Here is a 12,486-nt window from a genome sequence, read left to right as displayed (position 1 = left end):
CTCTTCATTCCCTCACTCCATCCTCAGCATTCCAGCCCCAGAGCACGGAGCCCAGTGTGGCTGCACGTGACCACCTCACTTTCTGTACCCGTTTAGCTGCTTGGCACAGAAAAAAGCCCTTTACAGATGAATAGATGCAATGCTTTAATCAGCTGATGTGTATGAAAAGCAGCAGAGTGCTGTGATTTATTCTGTTGGATCTTTGATAGTTTATTCAGGCTCCCACAGCCGATGTGAAGTTACTACCTGCAGAAGTTTATAAACCACTTTCCCCTCCCTTTTCTTCCCCCTGTTATGGTTTTAACACAAATACCAGTTAAGGCAACGTCCCTCTGGTTGGAAACATGTGGAGCAGAAGCATTTGTTGTTGTGCAATAGTTGTAAAACATGTTTATTTAGGTGATGTTTGTGGTCTTCAGTGGGGTTTGTATTGCACTTGTTCCTTGCTTGTGACCTCGCACCCGCCGGGGTCGTCTGTCCAAAACTGCCTTGGCTGATGACACCTTAATAGCAGAAACCCTTAATAGCAGAAACCCTGCACTGGCCTCTGGTTAAGCCTTTATATGCTTTTTTCTTTATTTATAACTTAGTGCTGTGCTCGTGCTGGTAGGTTTTAAATACTAAAGCAAGTTTAACCCTGGATTGTGTCACAGTATCACAAGTGACATGTCACCAGTGAAGTGCCTTTGGCACTGTGTTTCCAAATACCTGTTTTATAGTTTTGCTGCTAAAACTCAGGAGGTTTTTTAGGTTTAGTGATAGCTGTGCTCCCTTTGTCTCACATTTCCTTTGGATTGGGTGATTGGGCTGTTTTGGAGGTGGGTACAGACTTTGTGGCAGCATCAGCTATCTGACTTACCCTTTGGGAGACACATCAGAGCCCTGCTCTGTCACGTGCAATTTAAGCCTGAAGAAGATGTTTTTGTGAGCCTGAAGATGGGGAGGAATAGTAGATATTTTCTTCTCTTGTTGCTGAGGTGCTGTGGGAACAGCAGTTTGGGATGAGGTCTCATCTCCTGAGATGTGGAGCTGGAGGCACAAGGAGCCAGTGGTCAGCTGGTGCATTTATTGGTGTTACTTATTTATAATATTTCCCAACACAGCCACCTACCCTATGGGCTCACTGCTGGCTGGTGGGAGAGATCCAAGGGAGAGTGGCTTTAAACTAAAAGAGAGTAGGCTAGGTTGGATATTAGGAGGAAATCCTTCCCCGTGAGGATGGGGAAGGCCTGGCACAGGGTTCCCAGAGAAGCTGTGGCTGTCCCTGCATCCCTGGAAGTGTCCAAGGCCAGGCTGGATGGGGCTTGGAGCAACCTGGAATGGTGGAAGGTGTCCCTGCCCATGGCACAGGGTGGGACTGGATGAAGATGATTAAAGTCCCTTCCGACCCAAACCATTCCGTGATTCCATGATATGAACAGCAGCATCTGGACCTGTGCTGATCCTCCAGGGGAAGAAGCCTTAATCTCACCCTGGGCAGAGATCCCAGATGCAGAAAGTCAGCAGCAGGATACGACAAAGGCAGGACAGCTTCTCCAGGTCGTGGATGAAAAGAGTTTCTCCACGTCTCCTTAGCTCTGGGTTACTCACTGTGGAACGACACTGACACCACCAGCTCCTGCAGAATCACGCGTCAGGTAAAGGGGAAAAGAGTTGATGCTGCATCTGTCATCTCAGAAACAAATTAGAAGTCTTCTTTCCATTTAGTTGTTTCCATGAACTAGTTTTTGGCAGTGGTGAAAAGGGAGGGAAGGGGTGGCTGGAGTGGATCGGATCAGTGAGCTCCTGGAGAGGAGGGACAGGGCAAACCTGCCCTGCCCACCCCTCAGAGGATGCTGCTGCCATCAGGAGCTGGGCAAAGCATTTAACTGCTCTTTAACCAGAGGCTGTTTACACCGGTACAGGCTGTGCTGCTGTACCGGTGTAAACAACTCCAGAACAACATTGTCCAGCTAAATCCCCTGCCCAGTGTGTTCGGTGTCCTGGATCACAGTGAAGATGTAGTCATGTGTTTGGAGACACATATTTTATCATCATTTTGACCCAAAAAGCTGTGAAAATGAGACAGAAGCCAACAGAAGGTCCTGCCTAGTTAAGTTGTGTGGTAGGAGCGGTGTCCTCGTGTCTGTGGAGTCATACCTAAGTTTTGCTCTTTAAAAAGCAGTTCCAGTGTGGTCCCAGAGCAGGAATAGAAGATGTTGCAGCAGTTGGGTTTTGGGATGGGGCTGTTTTTGGGCTGTGCTCATTCCCCTTGTCCCCTGTGCCATGTTTTGGGGAGGGAGTGTTTATTGTATTTTTCCTTTTTTTTTTTTTCCCCCCGGAGATTGGGGAATTCCTGGTTGAATTGTTTCCAAACATTTGTTTCATTTACCTTGTGTTGCATTTTTATCAGCAGGTGATTAGTCCAGAAATGGAAAAGCAGAAAAACAAATGCAAATTGTACCCCTGTGCTGGCCCTGCTGGGGCACCTCCAGTCCTGGGGGCAGTGCTGGGGCCCTCAGGACAAGAAGGACATGGAGGGGCTGGAGCGAGTCCAGGGCAGGGAAGGGAGCTGGGAAGGGGCTGGAACCCCAGGAGTGGCTGAGGGAGCTGGAAAGGGGCTCAGGCTGGAGCAAAGGAGGCTCAGGGGGGACCTTGTGGCTCTGCACAAGTCCCTGAGAGGAGGGGGCAGCCGGGGGGGTCGGGCTCTGCTGCCAGGGAACAGGGACAGGAGGAGAGGGAACGGCCCCAAGGTTAGGTTGGCTATTGGGAAAAACTGCTTCGTTGAAAGGGCTGTCCAGCCCTGGCACAGCTGCCCAGGGCAGTGGTGGAGTCCCCATCCCTGGAGGGGTTTAAAAGATGTGTAGCTGTGGCACTTGGGGACGTGGTTTAGTGGTGGCCTTGGCAGTGCTGGGGCACAGTTGGACTTGAAGATTTTAGAGAGCTTTTCCAACATTAACAATTCTGTGATTCTATGGTTCTTGAGAGCAAAGGCTGTTGCAGGCTGGTGGCTGGTTTTTGTGCCATTACAATAGTAAACTATTTCAAAAAATAATAATGTAAATTATAATGTTTTTGTTCAAAAAGAAGAAGGAAAAACGCACTCTGCAAAGTTATTTCTAAATGTCTCATTAAAACGCATCATCGGCAGAGCTCCAGAGCTCCAGTTTATTGTTACTTTGGGCAAATAACACTTGGGGAGAGCATCTGGTGGGATAAATTGTTATAGCCCACGGAAATGGGTGGAAGTAGGAAAAATTTGCAGAGCCTGTAGCCATGGCCTGCCTTCCATCTGGGACGGTTTCGGGCCATTCCATTGCGTTGGAAACGCTTTAATGCAGCAGCAGCTCCTGTTAAAACACACTCAAGGTTGTTTCTTGCTGTTTGTCTGATTTTGGAGGATTTATTGGCGTCATGTACAGTTCTGGCTTTCCTTGGAAGCTGGTTCAGAGAAGGTTTTTGGAAACAGGTGGCCAGGGCTTTGGACACGCAGGGTTTTGGTGACATGGTGCTGGGGTCATGTGTCCCTTGGGTTGTTTTCCACCGCGGCGCTTGGGGAGCTCAGGTGGTAAATAGTGGAAACTCTGACTTACAAAATAGTAGTAAACTTTGACTAATAATGAGTAAGGCAGCTGCTACTTACTAGTAGAGCTACAAGCTGCTACCATGAGAGGCAGAGTTGATGAGCTGATCCATGACAGAGATGGTTTCTCCATTGCAATCTTTTCATCTTTATCTCCATGTCAGTGACTCCACTTGATAATGTGTTCTGTTCCTGTTTTTCAGGATGAATCATTGGATCCACTCACTTCGTGTTTACTTTTCTTGTTCCCTGGCAGGCTCCTTACCCCTCAGGACAGAATGCAGCTCCAACCACGTTGGTGTACCCTCAAGCCCCTCAAACAATGAACACGCAGCCTCAGACCCGCTCACCGGTAAGGAGCCCACGCTGGCCTTGTCTCCTGTTCTTTCTTCCTCGTTCGTGTGTTTGTCTGTCTGTGTGTGTCTGTAGCACATGGCTGGTTCTCTGGAAAGCCCATTTTACTGACCGGGAAGCACATCCCGAATGGCAAACCTTGACTGAGTTTTTCAGACACTATCCTGGTAGGATATTTTTCCTTCTAAAGTTGCTAAAGGAGCGGAGCGATGGAGGGATTCTCATCTACCTTCAAATAACACCATTTATTTTTAGCCTAGTTGCTTTCAGGTTCACTTCATTGTAGAATTCAGGTTCATTGCCAGAATCTTTCTCTTTTCTTCTTTTTCTTTTCTTTTCATTTTTCTTTAAGGATGTGTTTTACACAGGGATAGACCAAAGATCAAACACAAGCAGTTCTCTGCAGCAGCACTCGGGTCTCCAGTGGCCTCTGGGCTTTGCTCCCAAATCAGTGCCACCGATCAGTTCTAACCCTGGAGGTGCTCACATGTAACCTAGAGCTTCTGTGTACTCAGATCTTTTTGTGCTGAGCCCCTTTTTCATCCAACTTCAGGTTTGATCATCCTTCACAGTCTATTTTTTGGATGTTTATTGTGATACCGCTCTGCTGTTTTAGGACTTCAGTTCCCCAAACCAGGTATTTTCTGGGGATTCTCTGCTCATAGCACAGCTCCATGTGATGTTAGAAGACCCTCCCAGGGCATCAGAGGCTTAGCCCAGCTTCTGGAGGCGTGGTGGCTTCCCATCACTACGTCTCAAGGCTCTGTCAGCCTTGAGCAGCAATCCTGCACCTCCTGCCCCTCTGTGTCAGGACACCTTCAGGTTGCCCATAACCCCCCGGTCCCTTCCCAACACTCTGCTCTTTTTAGAGTAAGGTGAATACTCCTGGAGCGAACTGAAAGCCTCTGAGACAGAGGAGTTTGTCCACAAACCAGGTATAAATACAGATGTACCCAGGGCAGGAATCCACGAACCTGCAGCATCACGGGGGCACTTGCCCGGCTCTGGAGGTTTCCCCTCCAGGACATTGCAGGGTTTGTTCTGAGGCCCCATAACCTCCGTGCTGATGAACGAGCCAGGTAACACTGATTTTGAAGTTCTGTGATGTGGACAGCTGGGAATTTGTCCTTAGTACCCCATTCTGATCAATAATGCAGGACACTGCTGATAAAACTCTTTCCTCAGTAAGTATAATCATCTTTCTCTTTAATTGTTGCAAAGCACAGCTAAGCTGGTATGGTTAGAACTGGAGCAAAAACTTGACTGAAGAGCTGCATCTCTAAACCAGTTTTTTTGACAGCCCAGCAGAACAGTGCCAATACATTGCACAGAAAACTGGAAGAGGAGGAAGGTTTTGGAACAGAGTCCGGTTTACAGGTCCCTGGCTGGAAGAGGCTGGATAAAATACTGCATTGTAAGCAATATAACAAACTGTACTCCTTCTTGCAGGCAATTGTGCCCGTGGCACTGTTTTTATTTCTTCCTTCCTTTCTTTATTATATATATTTTTTTACCACATCCTTTTTTGTTGGCTACAGAAATGCACTGATTTTGCTTCTTTGCTGAAAGCACGAGCTGCCGTGGCAGCCTCTGCCAGTGAGGTGCTGCCACAAGGTCCCAAAGGTGAATTACAGCTGGGGGGTCTGACCAGGGGTAGAACAGAGACCAGGGCCCCTTGGGCTTTGTCACTCAGCAGAGAGAGAATCTGCAGGAAATTCGGCCAGTAAATGTCAAATTTTGTAGGGTTTTTGCCTGTAACTGAGGAGATCCCAAGGAAGGATTTATCTGCACCTGTCAACCTTGTTTGTACTGTTCTGAGCTCTCCTGTGTGCAGGTTTTGCCATGTGCTCTGCTAGTGCCCATCTCCACCCCATGACTAAAAGCTGCTCCCACCCATCACATCTCATTCCACCTCCGACCCCAAAGCAAATGCAAGACTAGCCCAGGCCTGAGCTACTCCTGCATTTGATTCTTGGCTTGATTTATTTATTTGTAATTTAATTTTTTTTTTTAAATTTATATTTTTAACCGTCCTTTTTGGTGGTGAGGGGAGGGTGAGGAGGGGATGAAGAGGGTGGAGGGGTGGCTTTGCCATCCCTGGGTTTCCATCGTGCTCCGGCACAGCTGGCGTGGGCAGGCAGGACTGACCCAACCCCTCCCTTGAGACAGAGCTTCCTCCATCCTGTTCTGCATCCAAGGGCCGTTGGAAGTGCAGAGCTCAGGTTTTCTGTTCCTCCCAGCACAGCTGCCTTTGCAATCCAACCGGCTTCACATTTGCTCCCCGCTAGCATCACTCCCACAGCGGGAATTGCAAAGCTCCAGCTGGGGAAGGAAAACAAAATTTGGGTCCTTCAGCAGTGCTGAACACTCCCCATTAGCTCTTGGCCATGCCAGCCCCGAGCACCAGGTGACCTCAACACAAAGTGTCCAATTTTAGGACTTCTGCCAAAAAAAGATGTGCTGGAGAGGGTGCTGGAGCAGTCCAGGCGGGATGAGGTGTGCCAGCCCAACATCTGCAGGGAGAGAATATTCCCTGTGTCCATGGAGCAGTGGGCAGGACTGTAGGGAGTGAGGAGCGTGGGGCAGGAAGGTTGGACCCAGGATTTATAAAGTTTTCCTATCTACTGTCTTCATCAAACAGAGAAAAAACAACCCCAAACTGTGTATTTTAAGCCAGCAGTGACTACAGTTTGTTCTGTTGCTTACAGCTATTAACAGGAATAATTCCTATCAAAATGAGTTCTTTTCAAAAAAATTTAAAATTAAGAGCCAGTGGTGACCAGTGCAAAACAGATGAGGGCATTTTTCACTAACTTGGAGCTTTTATTTTATTTCTGTATCTTTTCCTTGTAACACACATTACTTTCCACCATGGAATATACTTTGGCTTCTTCAGATACAAACTTCCAGCTCTTGTTCTAGGCGCAGTGAGAACAAATCTTTTCTCTGGAACAGGGATGAGAGAGGTGCTTTGGCCCTGAAATGAAGCAGTACGAGGTTTCTGCATCTGTACATTCTCTTTTTGGCTGTTTTCTTTCACTGGTGTCTAACACGGAACGTGCAGCCCCACGGAAAGGCTCAGCCCCTCCAGGGTACCTTTAGTCCCTTTTCCCAAACACAGGATATTTGAGCTGGTTTAGGGGAAGTTCTTTGGGAAAATAGGGACTTGAAGTGCTTTTATCTCTTGAGACTCATCCAGGTACCTGTTTCTCCTCATCCACAGAGCCACTGCCCTCCTCCCCCCCGGAGCCTTGGGAGGATGCCAAGAGGCTCTGAGTCCTTCTGCTTTATTAAAATAGAAATTACAGCTTTTTGTTTCACAAGGTGACTATGCTTTGCTTTTTTGTTCTTTAATGTAAGGCTTAGGGAAAATTTTCCAGGGTGAGAAAACTATTTGGTGAACCAGTGCAGGTCATTCTTTATAAATTCTTGTCCCAGGAACAGTCTGTGTGTCCGTATTTACTCGCTTCTGAGGGTTTTTATGACTTTCCATCCAAGTATCACCATGAGGTGAGGGTAAAAGGAATATATAAACACCAGGATTAGTAGACTAGTTCTTGGAAATCTTTACATCTAGGCAATTTAAGTGTTTATAAAGCAAAAGATCACATGTACCAGTGAATATTTATGCTTTGCTTCGTGTTTGATGGCTTTAGAAGAGCTGGAAGGGCTGCAAGTGAACCCAGGCCCACTTCCCCTTATAGAAAGAAAACTTATTAAGAAAGTCACTAATTAGTAGCCAGTTTTGGTCACTGTTCTGAGGCAGAAAGTAAACCACAGAGAGCCCCTGAATGAGCAGAGGTGGCTGTGCTGAACCATCACAGCAGAGGCACGTGGTGGGTAAAATCCCCTATGGATGTAGTTGTGGTCACCAGTTAATTACTGGAGCTCTTATCAATATCTCTGCTCTCATTGTGGAGCTCTGCTTGTTACACTGAGAACTAAGGGTTTCAACACCTAACTCTGCTCTGGAAGTGGGTACCTTGTCATCTTTATTTATATTTTCCATTTCTTGCATTCATTTTTATTTCTATTTTAACAATCAGTTCCTTATTGGGAAATGCTTTTAATTTTGACTGAGCATGTTAAATTGGGATTTTTTCCTCTGTGCGTGGCCCAAGTGAGTGGGAAGTGGTTCAGTAGCCTGAGCTCAGGGCTGGGAACCAGGACCTCCTGTTCTCCATCCAGGCTCCACTGCTGATGCCTTCAGCTCCACGGGGACACCCCAGGATAACCTGATCCTTCACTTTCAGAGAGGGTGACAGATCCCACTCATTAAGGAGGGGTTTGCTGCGATCCCAGTGGAGGAGAAAAGCTGGAAATGCAGTAGCGGGGGGTGTACGTGCAAGGAATGGCTGCTCTTTGCCTCACAGGGATGTCCCAGGGCCCCTGTGCCTCCCTGGCTCTTCCCAGCCGTGAGTCTCCATCCTCTGCTCCCGCTAAATCCCTGGGATGGCTCCGGCCCAGCTGCTTTAATCATTTACCTCCACCTTGAACAGTTTCAGAATCTCCACTGCTGCTTGTTTTAAGTTGGTTTTTTTGGTTTTATGTTTTTTTCCCAGGCAGGATAAGGAATGCCTGCATCCCTGAGTGCCTTTAGGATCCCAGGCAGCTTTGGCTGTTTATCCCAGCTCCCAGTACAGTGCCCATAGCGATGTCCATCGTGACACCTCAGTCCCTGTGTGTCGCTGTCCCGCAGCAAAGCTTTTGACTGTGTCGTTATTTTATTTTCTGTGGGTTTATTTTGCATAGAGTGTGACATTTTGGTTCGTTGTGGTGTTTCTGACTCTTTGTGCCTTTCCTTTTGTGTTTGTTTCTCCCGCCTTTCGTCAGTTTGCAGCGGGGCCTCGACCTGCCCATCACCAGGTACAGTACCTGCCCCTTCGTTATCACCCTGCACTAATTGGCTGGGGGGAGGGGGGCGGACGTGACTCACCCACTAACTCGAGTGGAGGAAAGCAGCCCTGTAGCAGCTACTGGCACGTGCATAACCCTGCTAACAACCTCCTGCACCGCTGAGTAACTCTGACCTCACCCCTGGGGCACTGCTCCCATTAACCACCCCATGTCCTGCAGGGGAGGAGAACCTCTAGGAGTCATTGCCAGGGATTTGTGGGCTTCCCTTGCCTTCTCACATCACTAGAAACTCATTCTGAGTGTTTCCCAAACTAGTCGGTGGATTCAGTTTCCTGAAGATGTCACCCGAGAGAATCCTGCTTTTCCAACTCGGAGTAAAGCAAATGACTTCCAGTTCTGCACTGTTGTGTGATACACCTGGTTATCTGTCACCATTGCATTGCTTAATGTTGTTTTTACTTAGCCCACAAAAGCCAGACCTTTAAGGATCCTTTAGTGTTCCTGTTGCATGACTTGGACTTTGTAAGGAACCACTTCATTATTAAGAAGGAGAACCAGGAATAGCTCTGGCTCATGGAACTCAAGGGTGGCAGAATTAGGACCTCCCCAGTGTCAGGACAGATACACAGGCCCATCTGTCCTAGGCAGGGTGTCTGGAATTGTCTTTTTTATCAGCTCCTGCACTTCTCTTTGCCAAAACCCTTGTCCCTGGGAACTGATTTTGATGCTTCTTTTGGGTTTTGAGGGAGCAGAGGTGGCACTGCTGGTGGGAAAGAGGAGGAGAGGCGCAGGACAAGGCAGGAAAGCTTTCCCAGATCTTCCTTGGCTTTGAAGGAGCAGGTTGATCCCATTTATCTTGTGGTGTCAGGACAGGGGCTTGAGGCATGGAAGATTTGTTCCAGGGAATTATTTTGTTCTCGCTTCACTTATGTTACTGAGCAGTGGAACACTGGGATGAGCAGCGTGGGGAGAGTTCTGTCTCAGGAGAGCAGTGTTAGGTGGGCACAGACACCCCCAAATCCCCATCATCCTCATTTCTTCCAGCTCAGGGAGCAGCAGGGGAGCTGGAGCCTTCCAGAGCAGGGCAAAAAAAGGAATGTAAAGAGTAGAATGGGACATTTGCACTTGCTTGCTCACAGGCAAAGGTCGTATGGGACGGGGGGGAATGATTTCTGTGCGTGGCTGGGATGGCAGGGACAGGCATTGGTAGAGGAATGTTTGCAGGATGACGGGGCAACCTGGGAACGATGGGATCAGGATCTTGTTTAGATACTTCTGTTCTTGACCTGAACTTCAGGTCGGTGTTTATACTGCACAATACAGAGACTGCATTGCTGCTCTGCAGCTCCTTAGTTCTTTCATGGGTCATTCCTAAGGCACGGGATATATACACTATGAGCCATTTAATGTTCTCCTAAAATTTACTGAGCTCTCTCTGAGCAGGTTTTGGCCCACGAGTCTTGAGGCAGCACAACCTTGCAGGAAATATTCCAGTGACCGGGGGCTTTACTGGCGGGAGTTTGCCACCAGTCTGTCAGAATTGGATCCAGAACTTTCCTTCGGACCCAGTTATGTCCCTGCCCTTAACTCCGCTTGTAAATTCCAAGTGTTTTCCCAGTTGTATCACAGTAAGATTTTTGTCTCTGTTACATTTGAATCTGCTCATTATTATCTGTGAGAAGCTGTCACCATTAGAAAAATATTCCAGGCTTTATTCCCAGTTACATCTGTCATGTGCTGGATCAGGACAGGCACAGAGAAACCTTTAATCCAAAACACCCATGGAGTGGGTTGGGGTGGAGAGAGGGATTTTGGCCCCTGCCACGTGCAGGAGGGTCACGGCTGTGGGAGCAAGTTCATCCTTATCCCAGCACTCACAGGATACTCGAGACCAACGTAAATAATTATCCTCACATGGGAGTTTTTAAACTTGGTTAAACTGTGTAACACAAGCTGAGAGCTTGGAGACTGAGATTTGTGAGCTGGAAAGTGCAAAATAAGTAAATTGGCTTTAGCAGGGTTAATATTTGCTGCAACAACTGCACGTTCCCTTTGAATGCAGCGGCAGCACCGTGGGGGTTTGCAATTCCCTGTGTCCATCCCAGCTTTTATTAACATGTGCCTTGTGTTGATTCTGGGGCTCCTTCAGGCAAACAATGGATCGTTCTTCAGTGTTACTGCCTGTCATTATTACATCTTTAGGGCACTCAAATGAGCATGACTTTAGCACCTGAAGGGGAATGGCAGCTTTATAAGCAGGGCTTTTTCCAGGATGGAAACGCCTGCCCTGGAGTTGGACGGTTACAGTGGGAGTTGGTGGAGCCAGTTAATGCTGGAGGCAGTGTGACCACACTGTGTGAGAGAAAACACAAGAGATTTAGGGTGTTCAGCAGCACTGGCTGAAGTGAAATGAAGTAACTGCAGCAGTTCTGACTGAAAGTTAAATATGCATCAGTAAACCCTGATTCCCAGATCATGCACTGAGAATCTGCTGGAAAACCTCAGTTTATAGGAGACAGGAAACAGCTCCTGCAAAGGATTTTGGGCAGTATTTTTAAATACACTGTCAGCTTGTGTTTTTCCCCAAATGCTGTAGCACACGTAGCTATCCCTGCCTGGAATTGCTGCTCCGTTTCCCACTTTGTGCACGGAGCTTCCCAGTTTTTGCTAAGTGAGGCTCTGGAGTCACTTTGCTGCTTCTGATCCTCACAAAGCACAGTTGAGAACAGCAGCTTTCTTCTAACCTGAGCTCCAAAAGGCAGATTTTTTTTGCATTTGAATCTGCCTAAACCCTTCACTTACGAAGTGACTTGGGGAGCGTGGGGTTTATTTTAGAAATGGGTGCTCAGAAGAGGCTGGTGTAATTAAAAACAGAAATCAGAAATAGAAACTGAAATGTGGTTGTTTCCTTCTGACTTGAACTGTGTTTGAGGCAGGTTTGCTGCTCATGGCTCAGCCTCTCGCTTGAGGTTGCTGGTGGAGTTTGTTCCAGTTTTAGCTCAGGGTTACTTGAGTTCCTCTGGGTGTAACTTGTACAACAGAGAATGGGCTTGGCTGGGTGCTGTTGTGAAGAAGCTTTGGGACTTTGAGAGGTTGGGAATTGACTCCCCGAACTGTCTTAGCTGGCCATTTTGTAGCTTTTTGGGGTATTTCAAGTCAGAAAGTGATGGGAAATGGCTGCTGCAGTCACTTCCCTGTCTGCATTCATGAGTGTGTGAAGGAGCTGCCACTTCTAAATACCAAAAAGGGCTTTTTCCTCTTTATTTTATCATTTAGTAGATAATAAAACTGGGAGAGTCTGAGGGGAAGGGAACAAGCCTTGCCTTGAGCCAGCCACAAGAGCTGCACTGAGGTGCTGGGGAAGCAGGACCTGGGGATTTGTGCTGCAGCTCCTGCTCCTGACACCAGGGAGTAAGGGACAGGACAAGAGGCAATGGCCTCAAGCTGCACCAAGGGAGGTCTAGGTTGGATACTGGGAAAATTTCTTCATGGAAAGGGCGGTCAGGCACTGGAAGAGGCAGAGGCACCATCACTGGAGTGCTCAAACAATGTGTGGATGTGGCACCTGGGGACATGGGTTAGGGATGGACTCGATGATCTTAGAGGGTTTTTCCAACCTAAACAATTGCACAATTCTCTGATCTTCACATCTCAGGGCTGCAGCTCCTCAGTTCCTGCAGCACTGCCTGTCAGGCACCTCCTTCTCCTCCCTC

The 12,486-nt window shown here is 47.8% G+C and overlaps 1 protein-coding gene across 13 annotated transcripts in view; it reads left to right on the top strand.

The window, feature by feature from the left end:
- The window catches only part of EIF4G3 (eukaryotic translation initiation factor 4 gamma 3), a 143,144-nt gene that overhangs the window by 64,052 nt on the left and 66,606 nt on the right, over positions 1 to 12,486 (top strand). For 9 of the 13 annotated variants that reach the window (XM_042022168.1, XM_042022164.1, XM_042022162.1 and 6 more), the window contains 2 exons: positions 3,819 to 3,914; positions 8,750 to 8,782. In XM_042022168.1, coding sequence (XP_041878102.1) covers positions 3,885 to 3,914; positions 8,750 to 8,782 — 63 coding nt within the window. In that variant the 5' untranslated portion in view covers positions 3,819 to 3,884. The remainder of the gene's footprint in view (positions 1 to 3,818; positions 3,915 to 8,749; positions 8,783 to 12,486) is intronic. The other 4 variants (XM_042022166.1, XM_042022170.1, XM_042022165.1 and 1 more) reach the window with 1 other exon arrangement.

The sequence above is a fragment of the Corvus kubaryi genome, unplaced genomic scaffold (assembly GCF_017639235.1).
Source record: "Corvus kubaryi isolate FWS band 111438036 unplaced genomic scaffold, C.kubaryi_AGA036_p1.0 37189, whole genome shotgun sequence".
In the NCBI taxonomy this organism is placed as follows: Eukaryota; Metazoa; Chordata; class Aves; order Passeriformes; family Corvidae; genus Corvus; species Corvus kubaryi.
Note: the sequence above shows the minus strand (reverse complement) of the source record. Positions and strands in the feature narration are given on the sequence as shown.